We start from the raw sequence: 14,385 nt of genomic DNA on the forward strand, positions 1-14,385 counted from the left end.
AATTTGGCGAAGTAAGTTTGAGCCACCGATTTTTCCGAGATTTGAGCACGAAGTCATATGGTGCGTTAGAAATCCTGAATATAATTCCGACAAAATCAAAGATTGCTGATAGGTTGTTTAATCGGCGCTGTAGAGCAAGGCTGTAGAGGTTAGAGATTGAGGTAGTTGGGTTCTTTAGCGTGAAGAACCAATTTTTTATTTTATTGATTAGTCCACATGATATGATCATGAGAACGCATGGACAGGGAGAACATGTTACCTCGGACAATAAGGTCACTCTATAGGTTTAATGTACGAGGACATGTTATACGTGCTGATCACCTTCTCGGCTTTCGTTCCGCCTGAATGGGAATCGACTCGAGAGCTATGTTACTTTGCGGTTTCAGACGACGCAAAGAGAAACTTGTTCAAAACAAGCTACGTGGCACTGGTAGGAGAGTCAGCAGAGGATTCATGAGTCCGTCTTATCACCTTGGACGAGCTGTTGCCGCTGAAGTAGTGGGATGGCTCGTAAGTTGCGACAAGCATGCCATGGTCTCCGTCCAACATATTGCGTACTGAGATTGTTGTGCCAGCGAGTGCCCCCGCGCTTAGTGATGGTAAATCGATCGCGCAATGTACCATAGATTGCTTTCTTGTTCGCGACCGTGTACAAGCAGGAAAGCTACTGCCTACTCTTCGCGACAAAAAGCGTCCCTTCAGCTATTTCTTTTTCCCCTGCACAGAATGAGTTAATCCAAACAGGTTTCGTGAGGTGGGATGGAGTGTCACCTGTTATATTTGGAGGAGAGGTGTAAAGCAAAAGTATGAAGACATAGTAATATCCATAAAGCAATATATGGAAAGAGACTCGAGTCCGCGTGGTACTACAGATTATGTAAGCTCCGAAGATAATAAAGATGGAGATTACGACCCGGGAGGAAACCTCACAAATACTCAAGGAGCTTCCACTGATAGCGAGCGCGCTGGTTACAATTATATGGTCAAAGCGTGGATGTTGAACATCCAAAATAGGAACTTCCAGTTGTAATATTAAAACCTGATATGCTCCAAACTATAAGCTTGCTCCCACGCATGTGTATGCAAAACTAAGGTACTACTCTCAACCTTGCATCAAGCAAGCGACATGCGCCCCGCATCAAGACGTGGTCGGCGTAACATCTGTGCTAGTATAAGTAGCGCAGCTCTGGCCCTGGGTATCCACTGTCATCTGGGCGAGGTTGTCGTGACCACTGGCGCAGGCACCTCCGCTGGCAACGAGCTCGCCGTTCTGGTTGAACGTGACGAGCTCGACGCTAGAATCAGCACAGTCCGACGCCCGGAAGTGCGTGCCGTTGAAGCCCACGCACGCGTTGACATTGACGAGGTCCGGCCGGAAGCCGGCCGTGAAGGTGCGCTGGACCTTGAGGGCCGAACCGCCCGAGACGGTGGCCGGAGTCAGCTGGCGGTCGGCGGCCGTGTTGACGCATGCGGCGTCTACGATTTCGCCTGGGAAAAGGGAAAAACTGTTAGCTTTCTGTGGTCATCTCCAGACATGGTTGGATCAGCTTGGTGCGTACCGTTGTTTCTGAAGGTCAGGCACTCGTTACCCGGGATACCGTTGACTTCCTTCAGGACGACCGTGCTGCCGGAAGCGGCAGCGGCAGCACCAGCGTTGGTACCAGCTGCCGCGGTGCCGGCTGCCGTTGCTGCGGCCGTCGTCGCGGTTGCAACAGCTGTGGTGTCTACGGCTGTCGCCTTGTTCTTATTTCCGCCTCGGCCCTTGTGATGTCTTGGCTGAACGGCCGCGGCGCTCACGTAGGCAGCAGAAAGAAGGACGACGAGGAACTTCATTTTGGATTAATTAGTGGTTCTTCGGTCGGAAGGATGGGGAAATAGATTGCGATGGTAGCGAATGATCGTAAAGAAGCGAATGTGGTCCTGCCAGTAAAGTGATTAAGAAATGTCAGGTGAAGTTCCGAGATGCTTATGCTTGATGGTGAGATATCAAAATCCAAGTCAACTATTACAGCCAATGGTGACATTATATAAAGAATGCGGCCTGCCTCTACCCCGGACACTGCTGTCCTATGACATGTAAGACCTCATTGCCGGGAATCTCTAGACGAGATGATCTTTTCAAACTCGTATAGATGCTACGCTCCTGTCCATGGTTCAGAGACGTCTCATCACTGATCTGAGGCAAGGGGTCGGTCTTCAATGTGGGGAAGATTGTAGTTTTGGTTTGCGTAGACGGGGGGTTGCGGCGCCTCAATCCCTGTCGACAGGGTTCCAGACGCCAAAACAGGAAAGGAATAGGACGAAGTTGAGACGACACCCAGAGCCTCAAGATGGACCCCTGTAAGCTTTGAAAAGAAGGTTTTATACTTATGTACCGTAGCAGGCCGAAAACCCCACAGCGGGACAGGTGCTTTTCTAGGGGTAGATCTGTTGTCGCGAACAACAGCATCTGGAAAAAGAACATGACTTAGCATTGGCCTAGTACGTAAACGATATATAGTCCGGGCCTTGCTTGTTTTTATGTCATGGAAATCATCGGAAACAAACCAGACAAGGTTTTGGTGCTTCAGCAGTCCGCCTTGTCCCATGTTCACACCATGAGGAAATATCAGCAAGTGCCGCAGCAAACCGTCCCCGTCTATGTTGGATTGAAGAAGGACGAAGCACAAATGGCAAGATGAGTCAAGAACATGATTTTACAGTCTTTATTAGTGTTCAGTTGCCAGTCTAAACCTGTTCGTCTAGTTACAGGCTTGGTTGTACTCATACAACATTGCGTCCCTATCCGTTTTGTCAGAAAATCGAAAAGTCGTGCAGAAACCCCTGGGTTCTATTGGCACTGATGCGCATCTCCAAACGGTTTACAATTGACTCGTTGTCAAGTCACAAACGACCTTCATTTTCAAATACAGCATAACGCCTGCCCAATGCAACTGCACTAAACTGCATCAAAAACTCCTCCCCAAGGACTCAGCAGCGCTCATCTTTTCTAGCAATCCAAATTACTGATGTTTAGATGCAAGCTTCTTATCGCACCAGTCATAGAACCACACGTGCTTTGCCACGTGCAGCACACTACCTGACGGAGGCGCCTGACCGGTCTGTAAACATACGACTAGCAATGTTCATGGCCTGCAGCTCCTGGAAGAGTAGCTTGGCGGCGTAAGGGATGTGGATTTGAGCGATCTTGGTCTTGTTCTTGCAGGGCCTGCATTCGAACGTCTGGTTCGTCAAATGCCTGTATTCAGTTAGCATGGAGCAAAGGAGAGTCATGATTGTGATGGGTCGATTTTCAATTCACTTACGCGATGGGTGTCATGAGACCACAGATCTCACAGACGTGAACTCTGAAAGCATCCGAGACCTCAAAAAGTCGCTCCTTCAGGAAAGCAGCAGCACCGTGAGCAATCATACAGTCACGTTCCATCTCTCCGAATCGCAAACCACCATCTCTGGCACGACCTTCCACGGGTTGACGTGTCATGATCTGCACGGGGCCACGTGCACGAGCGTGAATTTTGTCGTCCACCATGTGACGAAGACGTTGGTAATAGGTAGGACCAAAGAAGACCTGTGACCTCAGCTTCTTTCCAGTGTGGCCATGGTACATGATCTCGAAACCACGAGATTGGTAGCCGTGCTCGCGCAGGAGCGACGACACGGAGTCAACCGTAACATCGGTGAATGGGGTAGCGTCACCTTCTAGGCCCTTTAATGTGGCCACCTTACTCAGTAGACACTCGACCAAGTGAGCAATAGTCATACGCGAGGGAATAGCGTGAGGGTTGATGATGATATCGGGGACAATACCCTCCCGACTGAATGGCATATCTTCCTGACGGAAAGTGACACCAATGGTACCCTTTTGACCGTGACGAGAAGCAAATTTGTCGCCAATTTGGGGAATCTTCGTAGTTCGCACACGGACCTTGACATACCGAAGACCATCGGCATTAGTAGTCATGATGACCTGGTCAATGATACCACTTTCTGTGCTACGAAGAGGTGTAGAAGCATCGCGCTTCTGATGTGCCTTGGTGCGCTGGCCAAATTCCTCGTTGTCGGGATTGATAGGAGACGTTTTTCCAATGATGATATCTTCTCCGTTTACACGGACGCCAGGAGCGACAATGCCATCGTCGTCAAGCTTGTCATAAGTGCCGTGCTTCAGGCGAAGCGTGTCAGATCGGAATGGTTTCTCAAACTGCTCGATGGTGTTGATGCCAACACGCTTCTCGCAGTCGCTGTATGATCGGAAGAACAGACTTCGGAACAGACCACGATCGATACTGCTCTGGTTCATGATAACGGAATCTTCCTGGTTGTACCCAGAGTAACAAGAAATGGCTACGATGGCATTCTGGCCAGCAGGTAATTCTCGGAATTTGAGGAATTCCATGGATCGGGTCGTACCAAGAGGCTTCTGAGGGTAGTAGAGAATGTTTGCCATGGTATCCATACGTCGGTTGTAGTTCGTCAGGAAGAAACCCATGGCCTGCTTACCCATGGCAGACTGGTAAGTGTTACGAGGGGACTGAGATCTTGGTTAGCTTGAGCGTTTGTAACGGAACGAAAAACACATACCTGGTTGTGATCAGGGAAAGGAATGATACTGGCGCAAATACCCAAGAGCATACTAGGATGAATCTCGCAATGTGTATACATGTGCGTTGTCGGGTTCAACTTTGTCTTGAGACGGGCGTTTGCATCCTCGCTCGTGTCCTGGGTGACATCGATACCCTGCTTGGCCAGTCGATATGTTTCCAAATCTTCAGGAGTCATGCAGATCATGGCTGTCTCCTCTTCTTCAGCGTCAAGGTATTCAATGACACCATCGCCCACGAGACCTTCCCAGCCATAGAAGTCCTCACTGTCAGCCGGTAGCGTCGCATCTCTCTCGAGTTTCCGAACCATGTCCTTGCTAAGCACCAGGTTGCCAACTTCCACGCCCCGATCAGGGTCCTCCTCTTGTTCTACAACGAACAACGGACGCATGACACGGCCAGCATCGGAGAAGATCTTGAACTCACGATCACGAATATCACGGACCAGAGAGACTTCGGAGGGGATTTGATTGCTGCGACGCAGCTGTTGTACATCCCTCACCAATGACTTCGGATCTTGGTGGACACCAATCCAGGAACCGTTAAGGAAAATCTTGGTAGCGTTAGGGTAGCGCACAGCATCGTACTCCTCAAGCACCTCCATGTTTCGAGTGATCATGTAATCAATAATGGGCTCAGTACTTGTGCCCACACTGACCGAGCACATGAGAGACAGATTCTTGACAAGGCCACAAGCTTGGCCTTCTGGCGTTTCTGCCGGACAAACCAGTCCCCAATGGGTATTGTGCAGCTGACGAGGCTTGGCAAGCTTGCCATCACGGCCGATAGGGGTGTTGGTACGACGCAAATGCGACAATGTAGAAGCGAACGTGTATCTGTTCAAAACTTGAGAGACACCGGCTGTCGAGCTCATGGCCTTCTTTTGATCGCCCCAGTTTCCTGTAGCGAGAGAGTACTTCAAACCGTTGGTAACAATACCAGACTTGATACCAAACTGGACTTGGAAGTCCTTGTTCTGTTCAACGCAGCGCTTGAGAGTCATGGTAATCTCGTTGGTTAGCTTCCGAACAATATTGCGGAACAGCTTGGCCAGGAGAGGACCGGCTAAATCCAAACGCTTCTTGCCAAAGTGATCACGGTCATCGGTATCTCTCCGGCCCAGTGCGCACTGCAGGAGCTTGTGGACCATGTAACCCAAGAAGAAGGCCTTTCTCGTCTCGCAACCCTCGGTTTGGGAAATGTGAGGCAGAGTCTCCTTCTGTAAAATGTCCCTGGCGGCCCGCACACGCCTGTCCCGGGTGAAACCAGAGACTTGGTTGCCACGCTTACCGATAAAGTCCAGCGCGACTTCTCGGTCCTGAATGCAGAAAGCCTCCTCGATACAGGGTCGCAGCATTTCAAGCATTTGACTGTCGTTTCGGTCGTAGCAAATTTGGTTCAGGATGTCCTCGTCAGAAACGACACCGAGGGCACGGAAGACAATGGCGATGGGCAGATCGGATTGCACATAGGGCAAAGTGGTGGCGATAGTCTGGCCATGAATACCACCAGTAGCTCCTCCCTTAGTGTACAACTTGAGCATGAGTGAAGAGATCAGTCTCGAACCCTTCTCAAGCGCGCTTCGAATCTCGGCCGTATAGGAGTAAGGACTTGGCTGGGCCTTCTTGAAAACCTGGACGATGTTTGCAGCAGAGCGTTCTTGGGCAATCAGGACCTTCTCACTTCCGTTGATAATGAAGTAACCACCTTGATCGTAAGGACACTCGTTGAGAAGGAACAAGTCGTCTTCGGTCTCGTGAGCCAAGTGGCAGGCTTTGGACTTGACCATGACGGGAAGTTTGCCAATAAAGACCATGTCGGGATCTTTATCCTTGGTATTGTTGTCCTTGACGGTGGCGGGAATCGGGACATCCTCTTCCTCCCAAGCCAAGCGGGTGGGCTGTTCGCCAGTGCGCTTGAACTCTTGGTACTGCTCATCGTCGAGCTCGTCGTTGGGGATGGGCACTTCCACGCAGACGGATCGCTTCTGGGTGATCTTGACATAAAGCGGAGCCGAGTATGTAAGGTTACGGTCTCGACATTCGTAAGGCAGAAGCGGTGCCATGATACCTTCTCCTTCGGTGATGACGGGTCTCGAGACGGCAATGTGGCCGAGCTTGAGCTCATACCGACGAAGAGCGATGGGACGATCGGGGGTGGAATCTGGCGGGTTGTTCTGGTCGAGACTGATGTGTGAATACTCGTCGATTAATTCTTGCACCGTGGTTTCCTGAAAGTCGTTGAACGAGTCAATTTGTTGAGATACAAGACCCTTGGTGTCGAAGTAGGATGAAATGACTGTCCAGCAATCCTCGGGGGTGATGCCCTCCTCGCCGCCATCTTCGTACGTGGCATCGTACTCGTAGTCCTCGTATTCGTCCATATTTGCGGCTGATATTGAAGCTGGGTTCGAGGGTGTAGGTTTCTGAAGCTTGAAGTGGACCTCGACTCGCTGGTTGTGCAGCGAAGACAAGACAAGACAAGACAAGAGCAAGGCGCGTGAAAGGGTGCTGGATATAAGCGCGAAAAGATTAGATGGCAAAGAGATGCAAGAGACAGCTGGGCAGCGCAGTGACTCGTGAGGCGCGAATGAATATTAGAAATCGACGGCGATATATCGTGGAGCTACACACGAAGCGCCAGGGACGGCGAGTGTCTCGTCGACCGATATAGGGTGACAAAGGAAGGGAATGGGGCGAATCGCGACTGTTGGTGGTTATGGGCTTCTAACCAGAGCAGCAAGCTACCGTCACAAATCAGGTCAGCGCCGTGCCCAAATAATCAGCAGAATATCCAAAGCATCAAGAAGTACCTTTCTGATGCACGGGTCGTCCTTCTGGGTGGATGCGCGTGGTTGTTATGGCGGCCTCAACGTCCTCAGGCCAGGAATGTTGATGCTTGGTGATGGCGCCTGGGGAACAATTTCAAATGCGAATTGCTGACGAAGGGCGAGACGAGCGAGAGAGAGAAGCTCGAGCCTCAAACGAGAGGACGGACGCTATGCTCGAAAGGCGCTAGCGTGCGGTGACGAGGAACGGGCAGTCACGTGATCCAAGATAATCGTTTATACGGATTCGTGTATATATTGGGAGGCCCCTTCCCATTGTCATTGTGGTTGTGACTGTCCGTCTGCAACGCTTGCCTCAGCCATGCGCATCCTGACTGCTTCCAGTCAAAATCCATTCCTTTGAGCATGTCCAGCACTACATTGTCATCGTCAAATGGTGTGGAGTCTGGACATACTCATGATAGCTTCCAGGTCGACACGGTCTTGAGGGCTATATATCTGTGTGCTGTATGCGACATTATCCTCCATGTCCAGATCCTATATTCACGAACAGCATCCACCCCCTTGCCATTCCCCTTCAGCCCTACGTGCGCCGCTTCGACACATACACGGGCCAGCCGTGCGGCACAATGGTGAAGTAGCTTGTTGCATTGTTAAACTCGATCATTCATTCGGACGGAAAATTCGAGAACCACTTACGCCATCCATTCCCACTCTTCTTTCGGGTCAACTTGCTTGACATCATAATCTCTGACCAGTGTCGCCTATTTTGCCCGAGCGTCAGGAATCTTCGCCATGCTTACAGAACAAGCCGACTCACCGCCATCTTGGACATCTGGATTCTGGCAATGTGCTGTCCTGGACATGTAGACCAACCAGCACCCCATGGGCAAAAGAACTTCTCCAACCGCCCAGCATCTGGAGCAAGCCATCGTTCAGGCTTGAACTCCCCTGCATCAGGACCCCAGAGCGCCTTGGAGGTTTGTATAACATACGGATTGACGGAGAGGATCGTTCCCTCGGGAAAGAAGCTATCACCGAATCGAACACCTCCCTTAGGCGCGACTCTCGGTAAACCCACTGTGTTACTCGTCAGCTTTTGCGACCCGCCAAGCCTCCAGCCTAATATTACATACTCGGGATCGGAGCAAATATACGCAAAGCCTCCTTAAGAGCGCATTGCAAGTACGGAAGCTTGGCAGCATCATTGTACGTGATAATCGGGTCTTGGCACTCGCCATTCCTCTGGGCGACGCCAATTTCTTCCCGAATCCGCTGCCAGCCATCAGAATGCCTGATCAAGTGGTATACGAAACTCCTGTTGTGGTAGTCATGGTTACTCATAAGGCCGACTTCCTTTCGACACTGGTCAAAACTTACTGCATTCCACAAGATACAGTATCAGAGCCGGCTCCGAGGTTGGAAATAGCAGCGGCGACAATTCGGTCCTCATTCCAGGTGTTGTCGTTGTCTCCGACCTTGTCCAAAGCACGAAACCAATGGGCCGCAATATCGAAACGCGCATCCGGGGTCTTTCGACGTTCCGCAAGGACTTTCTTAGCCGTGGATCCCATGTATCCAAGTGGCAAAATCTCGAGCCATGTAGTCAAAGGGTTACAGAGAAGTAAGCTCCAATTTCTGAAGTAACCAAGGACAACGAAGAAGAGCTCCATAGCTTCGTTCACCGCCACGGCACCACCAATGTCTTCTCCCTTCTCGGTAAACCCGAACGACTTCGAAAATGTGACTTCTCCGGTCACATCATACGCAGCATACGAAAAAAACTCACCCATCTTCATAGGCGTACCATCAGCACTGTGCCGGTCTAACCAAGAGAAAAACGTCGTCATCACTTCGTCCATGTGAGGTTCAGAGCGAATGACATGTTGATGCTGGAAACCTGGCTGAAAGTGCTTGTTCAGTTGCGCCTTTTCCTTCGGATCTCTAATTCCTAGCGGTGAGGATGTGCGGTAGTCAGGGAGCACAAAAATTCTGTACCAGTTGCTCTGCCAGGAACTTTAGATGGTTATTCGTAAGGTAGGGAGAGTATAAATACCTTGTGGAGTGGCGTGAGGAGAAGCGCTTTGACGACATCTGGATGACAAACACTAACTTCATTATGAGCCAATCGAAGGAATGGTCCATGCTTCTCGTGCTCTTTAGCGATGGATACCTGTTGGTCACCTTGAAGGATTTTACGCAGATGCCAAAGCCTCGAGAACGACGCAACAAAAGGGCCCGGAATGTGGCTAATGGGAGAAAAATAACGACGCTTGACGATTATCAAAACCAAAAATGTCGCAAGAAGTATACTCGACTGTAAAACGATGAATGACAAGCTCCATTTCGAAGGTTCTCGGAGTATATCGGTCATGGTGGAATTTTCAAACAGGTGGCCATCGTAGATGAGCTTAGCCCTCATGTTGACGTCCTCTAGTACTCCCATTTCCTCTGCAGCGAGACCGAGTGGACGACCGAAATCTGTGTCTCGAATGTCACAACGCACAAATGCTTGCAGATCACATAAAATTAACAATCAAGAGCAAATTCCTTTCATATATGATGACCGATGACAGGTATGTCGCATGCTCTTCAACGATATCATGCCACATTCATCCGCCATACCCTTGACTATGCATAATGGGCCCGGGATCGGGTTTGCGAGGTGTGGATGAACACAGAAGTTCTTGATTCGGCAATTGGTGATCTGACTATATTTCTGGCCTAGCTTGCGTAGCTTGCGGAGCCTGCATATGTACACACATTTATGCCTACACAATCACAGTGCATTAGCGATCGCTGATAGGCGGGGGAATGCATTTTTGCAGATGCTATTGTTGTAATGACAGGCATTGTAAGCCGGCCTCGCATGTGGGTTTGACTCCATTCCGCGGAATACGGAGTCTCAACCGGGAGGAGCCCGGCCCGTGCAATGCTAGCAGTATCCTTTTGTAATGGACCTTGGCAAGCCTACTGAGACGGGTGCGAACCGCCGGATTGGAAACCAATCACTATGCGGGTTTGTCTTGCGGCATGAAGAACACATTCAGAGAAATGGAGTGTGGATTTCGAAAGCCAATCTGATTCTTGGTAGAACATATGTATGTACAGTACCTTTCGATCCCAAAGCCCACATTTTCTCAAGATTCGGCCCATTGAGTCTCCCCAGTGGTACTGTATGTTCTGTGATCCTTTCCTTCTCTAGGTGGGTATAACGGAAGTGGGTGCCCATCCGTGGCACGATCTCGCAAATTCTACAATAGCCAGCCTACCGGTTCATAGGTTTGAAGGGCTCGGAAACCACCAAAAACAGACTTGAGGTGTACACTCTTAAGTAGGCAGAAAGGAAGCTAAGGATTAAAAAGGAGAAAGCCCTGACGAGGAAAATGATGAGTGGACATCTATTATCACGTGAAGTGGGCGAAACAAATCCTAGAACCAGTCCAAGAAACTTTATTTTCTCTTGTATATAATTTACAGCGTACGGGTTTGACCGAGCTATGAGAATCTGTCAACGTCGATTGAGATGTAGTATGTCAATTCTCTACCATTTACACAAGAAACCCCCGCCCCCTTCCTGAACAGTGCCTCTCGGCCGCTGACTCACCCCGCCTGGACTACTACCAGCCCTGGTCAATTCTTCACAGGTTTTTCCTCCAGTCCATATACGTCTCACAAGGTGAAATTCATCCAGCAACAGCAAGGCCCCTCAAGCCCACAACCTCACCCGCCGAGCAAGCCCCGTCATACAGGCAGGTGTGCGCCGGCACCCTGTTGTCCTTGGTCGGTATCTGGATAGCGATGGTCTCCGTGATGCCAGGATACTGAGTCCGGTGCCCCAGGCGACTCACATCCGCCGTATCCGCCGCAAAGATGAGTCCGAATTCCCCGCCGGTGACATATGCCTTTGCAGAGTTGTTCTCGGGCAGTGTGATGAGGGCTAGACCTGTGGTGAAAAGGACCCATCTGAAGAAAGTGGTCAGCAAAGTGCGACAAGGAGAAAGAGGCCTGCCAGAGGTGGCGACTTACTGGTTATGCGGGGCATTGTGCAGACCACCATCGAAACCGGAAGGTATGACGACAATGGAGCTGTTGGCGGCATCACTCAAGACCGCGCTGGCGCTCCCTGCAACGCCTGCTGTGTTGGAAATGATGAATTCTTCCTCGAGCTGCCAACACTCTAATGTTGATCTACCATCGCGCGCACCAATTGCAGTGATATTAAGATGAAGCGCTGTGGTTGCCCCAAGGGCAATAAAAAACAGTGATCTCTTTAGCAGTTGCAGTAGCATCGTGGAGTCGGCGACGTTGGTGATGTCGGTGGTGTCGTACAAATCTGACAAAGAATCACGTCGTTGAATTTGGGCGAATTAGGCGTGGGAGCCTGTATCTGGCTGCAGGCAGTATTGTAGATTAGAGAAAGTCACTTCCGCACTAGATCGCTGTTGGTTATTGTAATATTACAAACAATCGGGAATATCGAGGGCCGACCCCCAATTCGTTAGCAATGCAACTGAACCGGTCCTGCTCCAGTAACCTTCTTTGTGCACAGGAACTGCTGCGTAACCGAGTATATTGTTGCGCCAATCACGCTTCGTGGAAGGGTACGCTTTCCGACACAACAGCTGAATGCAGGGGAACAAAAGTGTCTGACCAAACGAAGAGACACGATACAAGACCTAAAGCATTTACAACTTACGACATTTAATCCCCTTGATTAATAGTGTTGTCTGTGGTTTTTGTAGGGAGGAATCGTCATGCACGGGAAGTCCATGTTTGTTAGTGGGCCTTCTTTATGGTTATTCATACTTACACATCCTGACTTAAACAACCAGAGTGACTCTGTTGCATCGGTCACGCAGTCACTGTCAATCAGGCTGGCCTGCTTGGTCCGAATGCGATGCTGTGGTACATCTGAAGTGCCATGTTGTGCGCAGGGATCAAACACCAGGCTTTCTGAGCCGCTTGCCCAAACTTTTCAGCCAAACAATAGCATTGGAATGTCTCATGTGTTTGCGTTGAATGTGTGAATCACTCGAAAAAAATCCAGGCAGCCCGTCAAACTTGCTGCATTAAGGCGTCCTAACTATAAAATTTGTTTTCATCCTATAGGTTGATGTGCGGGTGACCGAGATTCTAATGAACGATGTCGTGTAACAATAAGCTTCGCATCACAGGCAGACGCGACCGCATCTTTTGTTCAGCGAGAGCCCACGATGACAACTCTATGAACCCTCCCTCTTCTCATGGCTTTCTAATTTTTCAAAACGAGCGACTTTAAACTGTGCCTCACAATGGAGCCTGCTCCTACCACTGTGAATGACAACCCAATATCCGGGCCTGCAGTGGTTGGTGTCATGACTACTTTCATGATCTTGTGCACTGTTGCGACACTCGGCAGAATATGTACTCGCTATATGGTGCATCAACAGTTTTGGTGGGATGATTGTGAGTGAGCTTGCATCCTCTCTCTTAGCGGGATCTGACTACCAGCACAAGGGACCATGGTTGCCACATGGGCCGGAACTGTGTCCATGTGCATCTTGCAGCTCCTCATGCTCGATCACGGTGCCGGAAAGAACGTGTGGAATGTGTCCGGTCCGGATTTCAAGGAGTTCTCAAAGGTGAAGACCACATGTAGCTCCTGTGACATCCTCTAATCGTCAACCCTAGCTGTTCATAGACTTCCAAATGGTTGCCCGAGTATCCATCTGTTTTGCCAAGGTCTCGATCCTACTACTCTACGTGAGGGTCTTCTTTCCGGTTGGCAGCGATAGGACAACATTGTGGTGGATCATCCAGGTCGTTTTGCTACTCAACTTATTATACACCATCGCGCTTATACTGTTAGTCGCGCTTCAGTGCGTCCCGTACGGTCTTCCTTGGGGAACCACCTGCATCAATCAGTGGCTGCTCCTTGTGATATCATCGATCGTCAATATCATCAGTGATACCGCCGTCCTCGTGATACCATGGGCGTCTGTGTGGAAACTGCAGATGGCACGAAAAAGAAAGTGGGCCGTATGGGCTTTGTTCGCCTTCGGTACTCTCGCACCGCTTGCGAGTCTGGCTCGCCTATGCTACCAGATCCCGTTGGCCAGTGGGTCGAATAAGACGGTCATATACACAATTGTGGCATTCCTCGCAATCGCGGAGCAGGTTGTTGCTATTATTGTCGGATGCATGCCTGTTACTGCCTCTTGGGTTGTCAGGAAAAGGAGGCAGAGCATGGAGCGCCAGGATCGGACACTGACAGACAGGCTCAAACCTGGTCGGGAATCGCACACATCGCCTGGGCAAAAACGATCAAATCGCAGAGTGCCAGACCCATTCGCCTTGACTGACGCGACGTACATCAACAGCCAGGAGCAGCTTTGCTCGCAAGCCCCAAACGATGGAACTAATGGCTACAAAGGGCAGGATTTGGAGCTTCTTCAGTTACGCACTTCGCATCAGAGTGACTCAATATTGCGTATTTATTGACCGGCATGCACTCAATAGGAGCATTGAAATATCCTCCAGCATCAGAGGTTGGAGGAGAAGTGCTGGCTACGTTCATGAGAGTATCTGAGGGGTCATGTAGTAAGACGATGACTTTGTGCACTGTCCCCACAAGTGTACATATATGACACAAAAGAGACACACCTGCAAGGTACTCTAAATGAAATAAAATGTCCGCTCAAAAACTTCGACGCCCTGACCATTAGTGATAAGTAAACGACCGCTATAATTCCGGACAGAGTCTACCGAGAATCACATGACGTCGAACTCTTTGGTGGCAAGACATCATAACGATATTCAGACCAAAATTTGGTGATCTTAGCCCAGGTTTCCCACGTGATTTTGACAACAAAGGCCTGCGTGCGTCGGATTCTACGCAATGACATGATGGCCACCGTAACTCGTACAGAGCCAGTGGTTGTAGTGCCCACTCAGTTGACAGCCAACGGCAAGAAGGTCGTGGATTTCTCTCAATACTTTAAAAGCTTCCTA

At 50.0% G+C, this 14,385-nt stretch overlaps 5 protein-coding genes across 5 annotated transcripts; 1 reads left to right on the plus strand and 4 right to left on the minus strand.

Moving 5' to 3' along the window:
- Nucleotides 1-1,017: 1,017 nt before the first annotated feature.
- On the minus strand, nt 1,018-2,023 carry BKA67DRAFT_211495 (uncharacterized protein). Its single transcript, XM_046095492.1, has 2 exons — nt 1,560-2,023; nt 1,018-1,488 (listed from the first exon to the last, which is right to left on the minus strand). Exons 1-2 carry the CDS (start codon nt 1,831-1,833, stop codon nt 1,139-1,141), a joined length of 624 nt encoding a protein of 207 aa, XP_045962562.1. The 5' UTR covers nt 1,834-2,023; the 3' UTR covers nt 1,018-1,138.
- Nucleotides 2,024-2,991: 968 nt separating this feature from the next.
- On the minus strand, nt 2,992-7,140 carry BKA67DRAFT_211503 (DNA-dependent RNA polymerase 2 rpb140). The gene is made up of 2 exons (XM_046095493.1): nt 4,585-7,140; nt 2,992-4,534 (listed from the first exon to the last, which is right to left on the minus strand). The coding sequence occupies exons 1-2, from the start codon at nt 6,985-6,987 to the stop codon at nt 3,302-3,304; spliced, it is 3,636 nt and encodes a 1,211-aa protein (XP_045962563.1). The 5' UTR covers nt 6,988-7,140; the 3' UTR covers nt 2,992-3,301.
- Nucleotides 7,141-7,975: 835 nt separating this feature from the next.
- On the minus strand, nt 7,976-9,766 carry BKA67DRAFT_591359 (cytochrome P450; the record flags this gene model as incomplete). Its single annotated transcript, XM_046104705.1, has 6 exons — nt 7,976-8,033; nt 8,092-8,156; nt 8,213-8,472; nt 8,529-8,710; nt 8,773-9,398; nt 9,449-9,766. 6 exons carry the CDS (start codon nt 9,764-9,766, stop codon nt 7,976-7,978), a joined length of 1,509 nt encoding a protein of 502 aa, XP_045962564.1.
- Nucleotides 9,767-10,829: 1,063 nt separating this feature from the next.
- Nucleotides 10,830-11,850, minus strand: BKA67DRAFT_557724 (uncharacterized protein). Its single transcript, XM_046102283.1, has 2 exons — nt 11,422-11,850; nt 10,830-11,358 (listed from the first exon to the last, which is right to left on the minus strand). The coding sequence occupies exons 1-2, from the start codon at nt 11,682-11,684 to the stop codon at nt 11,079-11,081; spliced, it is 543 nt and encodes a 180-aa protein (XP_045962565.1). The 5' UTR covers nt 11,685-11,850; the 3' UTR covers nt 10,830-11,078.
- An 836-nt stretch (nt 11,851-12,686) lies between these two features.
- BKA67DRAFT_533487 (uncharacterized protein) lies at nt 12,687-13,875 on the plus strand (the record flags this gene model as incomplete). The annotated part of the gene is made up of 3 exons (XM_046099711.1): nt 12,687-12,840; nt 12,892-13,016; nt 13,066-13,875. 3 exons carry the CDS (start codon nt 12,687-12,689, stop codon nt 13,873-13,875), a joined length of 1,089 nt encoding a protein of 362 aa, XP_045962566.1.
- Nucleotides 13,876-14,385: the final 510 nt, after the last annotated feature.

This window comes from Truncatella angustata (assembly GCF_020726525.1).
Source record: "Truncatella angustata strain MPI-SDFR-AT-0073 chromosome Unknown BKA67scaffold_2, whole genome shotgun sequence".
NCBI classification, from domain to species: Eukaryota; Fungi; Ascomycota; class Sordariomycetes; order Amphisphaeriales; family Sporocadaceae; genus Truncatella; species Truncatella angustata.

Bases quoted from the DNA above. Each gene is read 5' to 3' on its own strand.
- BKA67DRAFT_211495 (XM_046095492.1), bottom strand. From the start codon at position 1,833: ATGAAGTTCCTCGTCGTCCTTCTTTCTGCTGCCTACGTGAGCGCCGCG. The intron at 1,489-1,559 runs GTACGCACCAAG...CCCTTTTCCCAG, and splicing joins CCTGACCTTCAGAAACAACG to GCGAAATCGTAGACGCCGCA.
- BKA67DRAFT_557724 (XM_046102283.1), bottom strand. From the start codon at position 11,684: ATGCTACTGCAACTGCTAAAGAGATCACTGTTTTTTATTGCCCTTGGG. The intron at 11,359-11,421 runs GTAAGTCGCCAC...CACTTTCTTCAG, and splicing joins CACAATGCCCCGCATAACCA to ATGGGTCCTTTTCACCACAG.
- BKA67DRAFT_211503 (XM_046095493.1), bottom strand. From the start codon at position 6,987: ATGGACGAATACGAGGACTACGAGTACGATGCCACGTACGAAGATGGC. The intron at 4,535-4,584 runs GTATGTGTTTTT...CCAAGATCTCAG, and splicing joins CTTTCCCTGATCACAACCAG to TCCCCTCGTAACACTTACCA.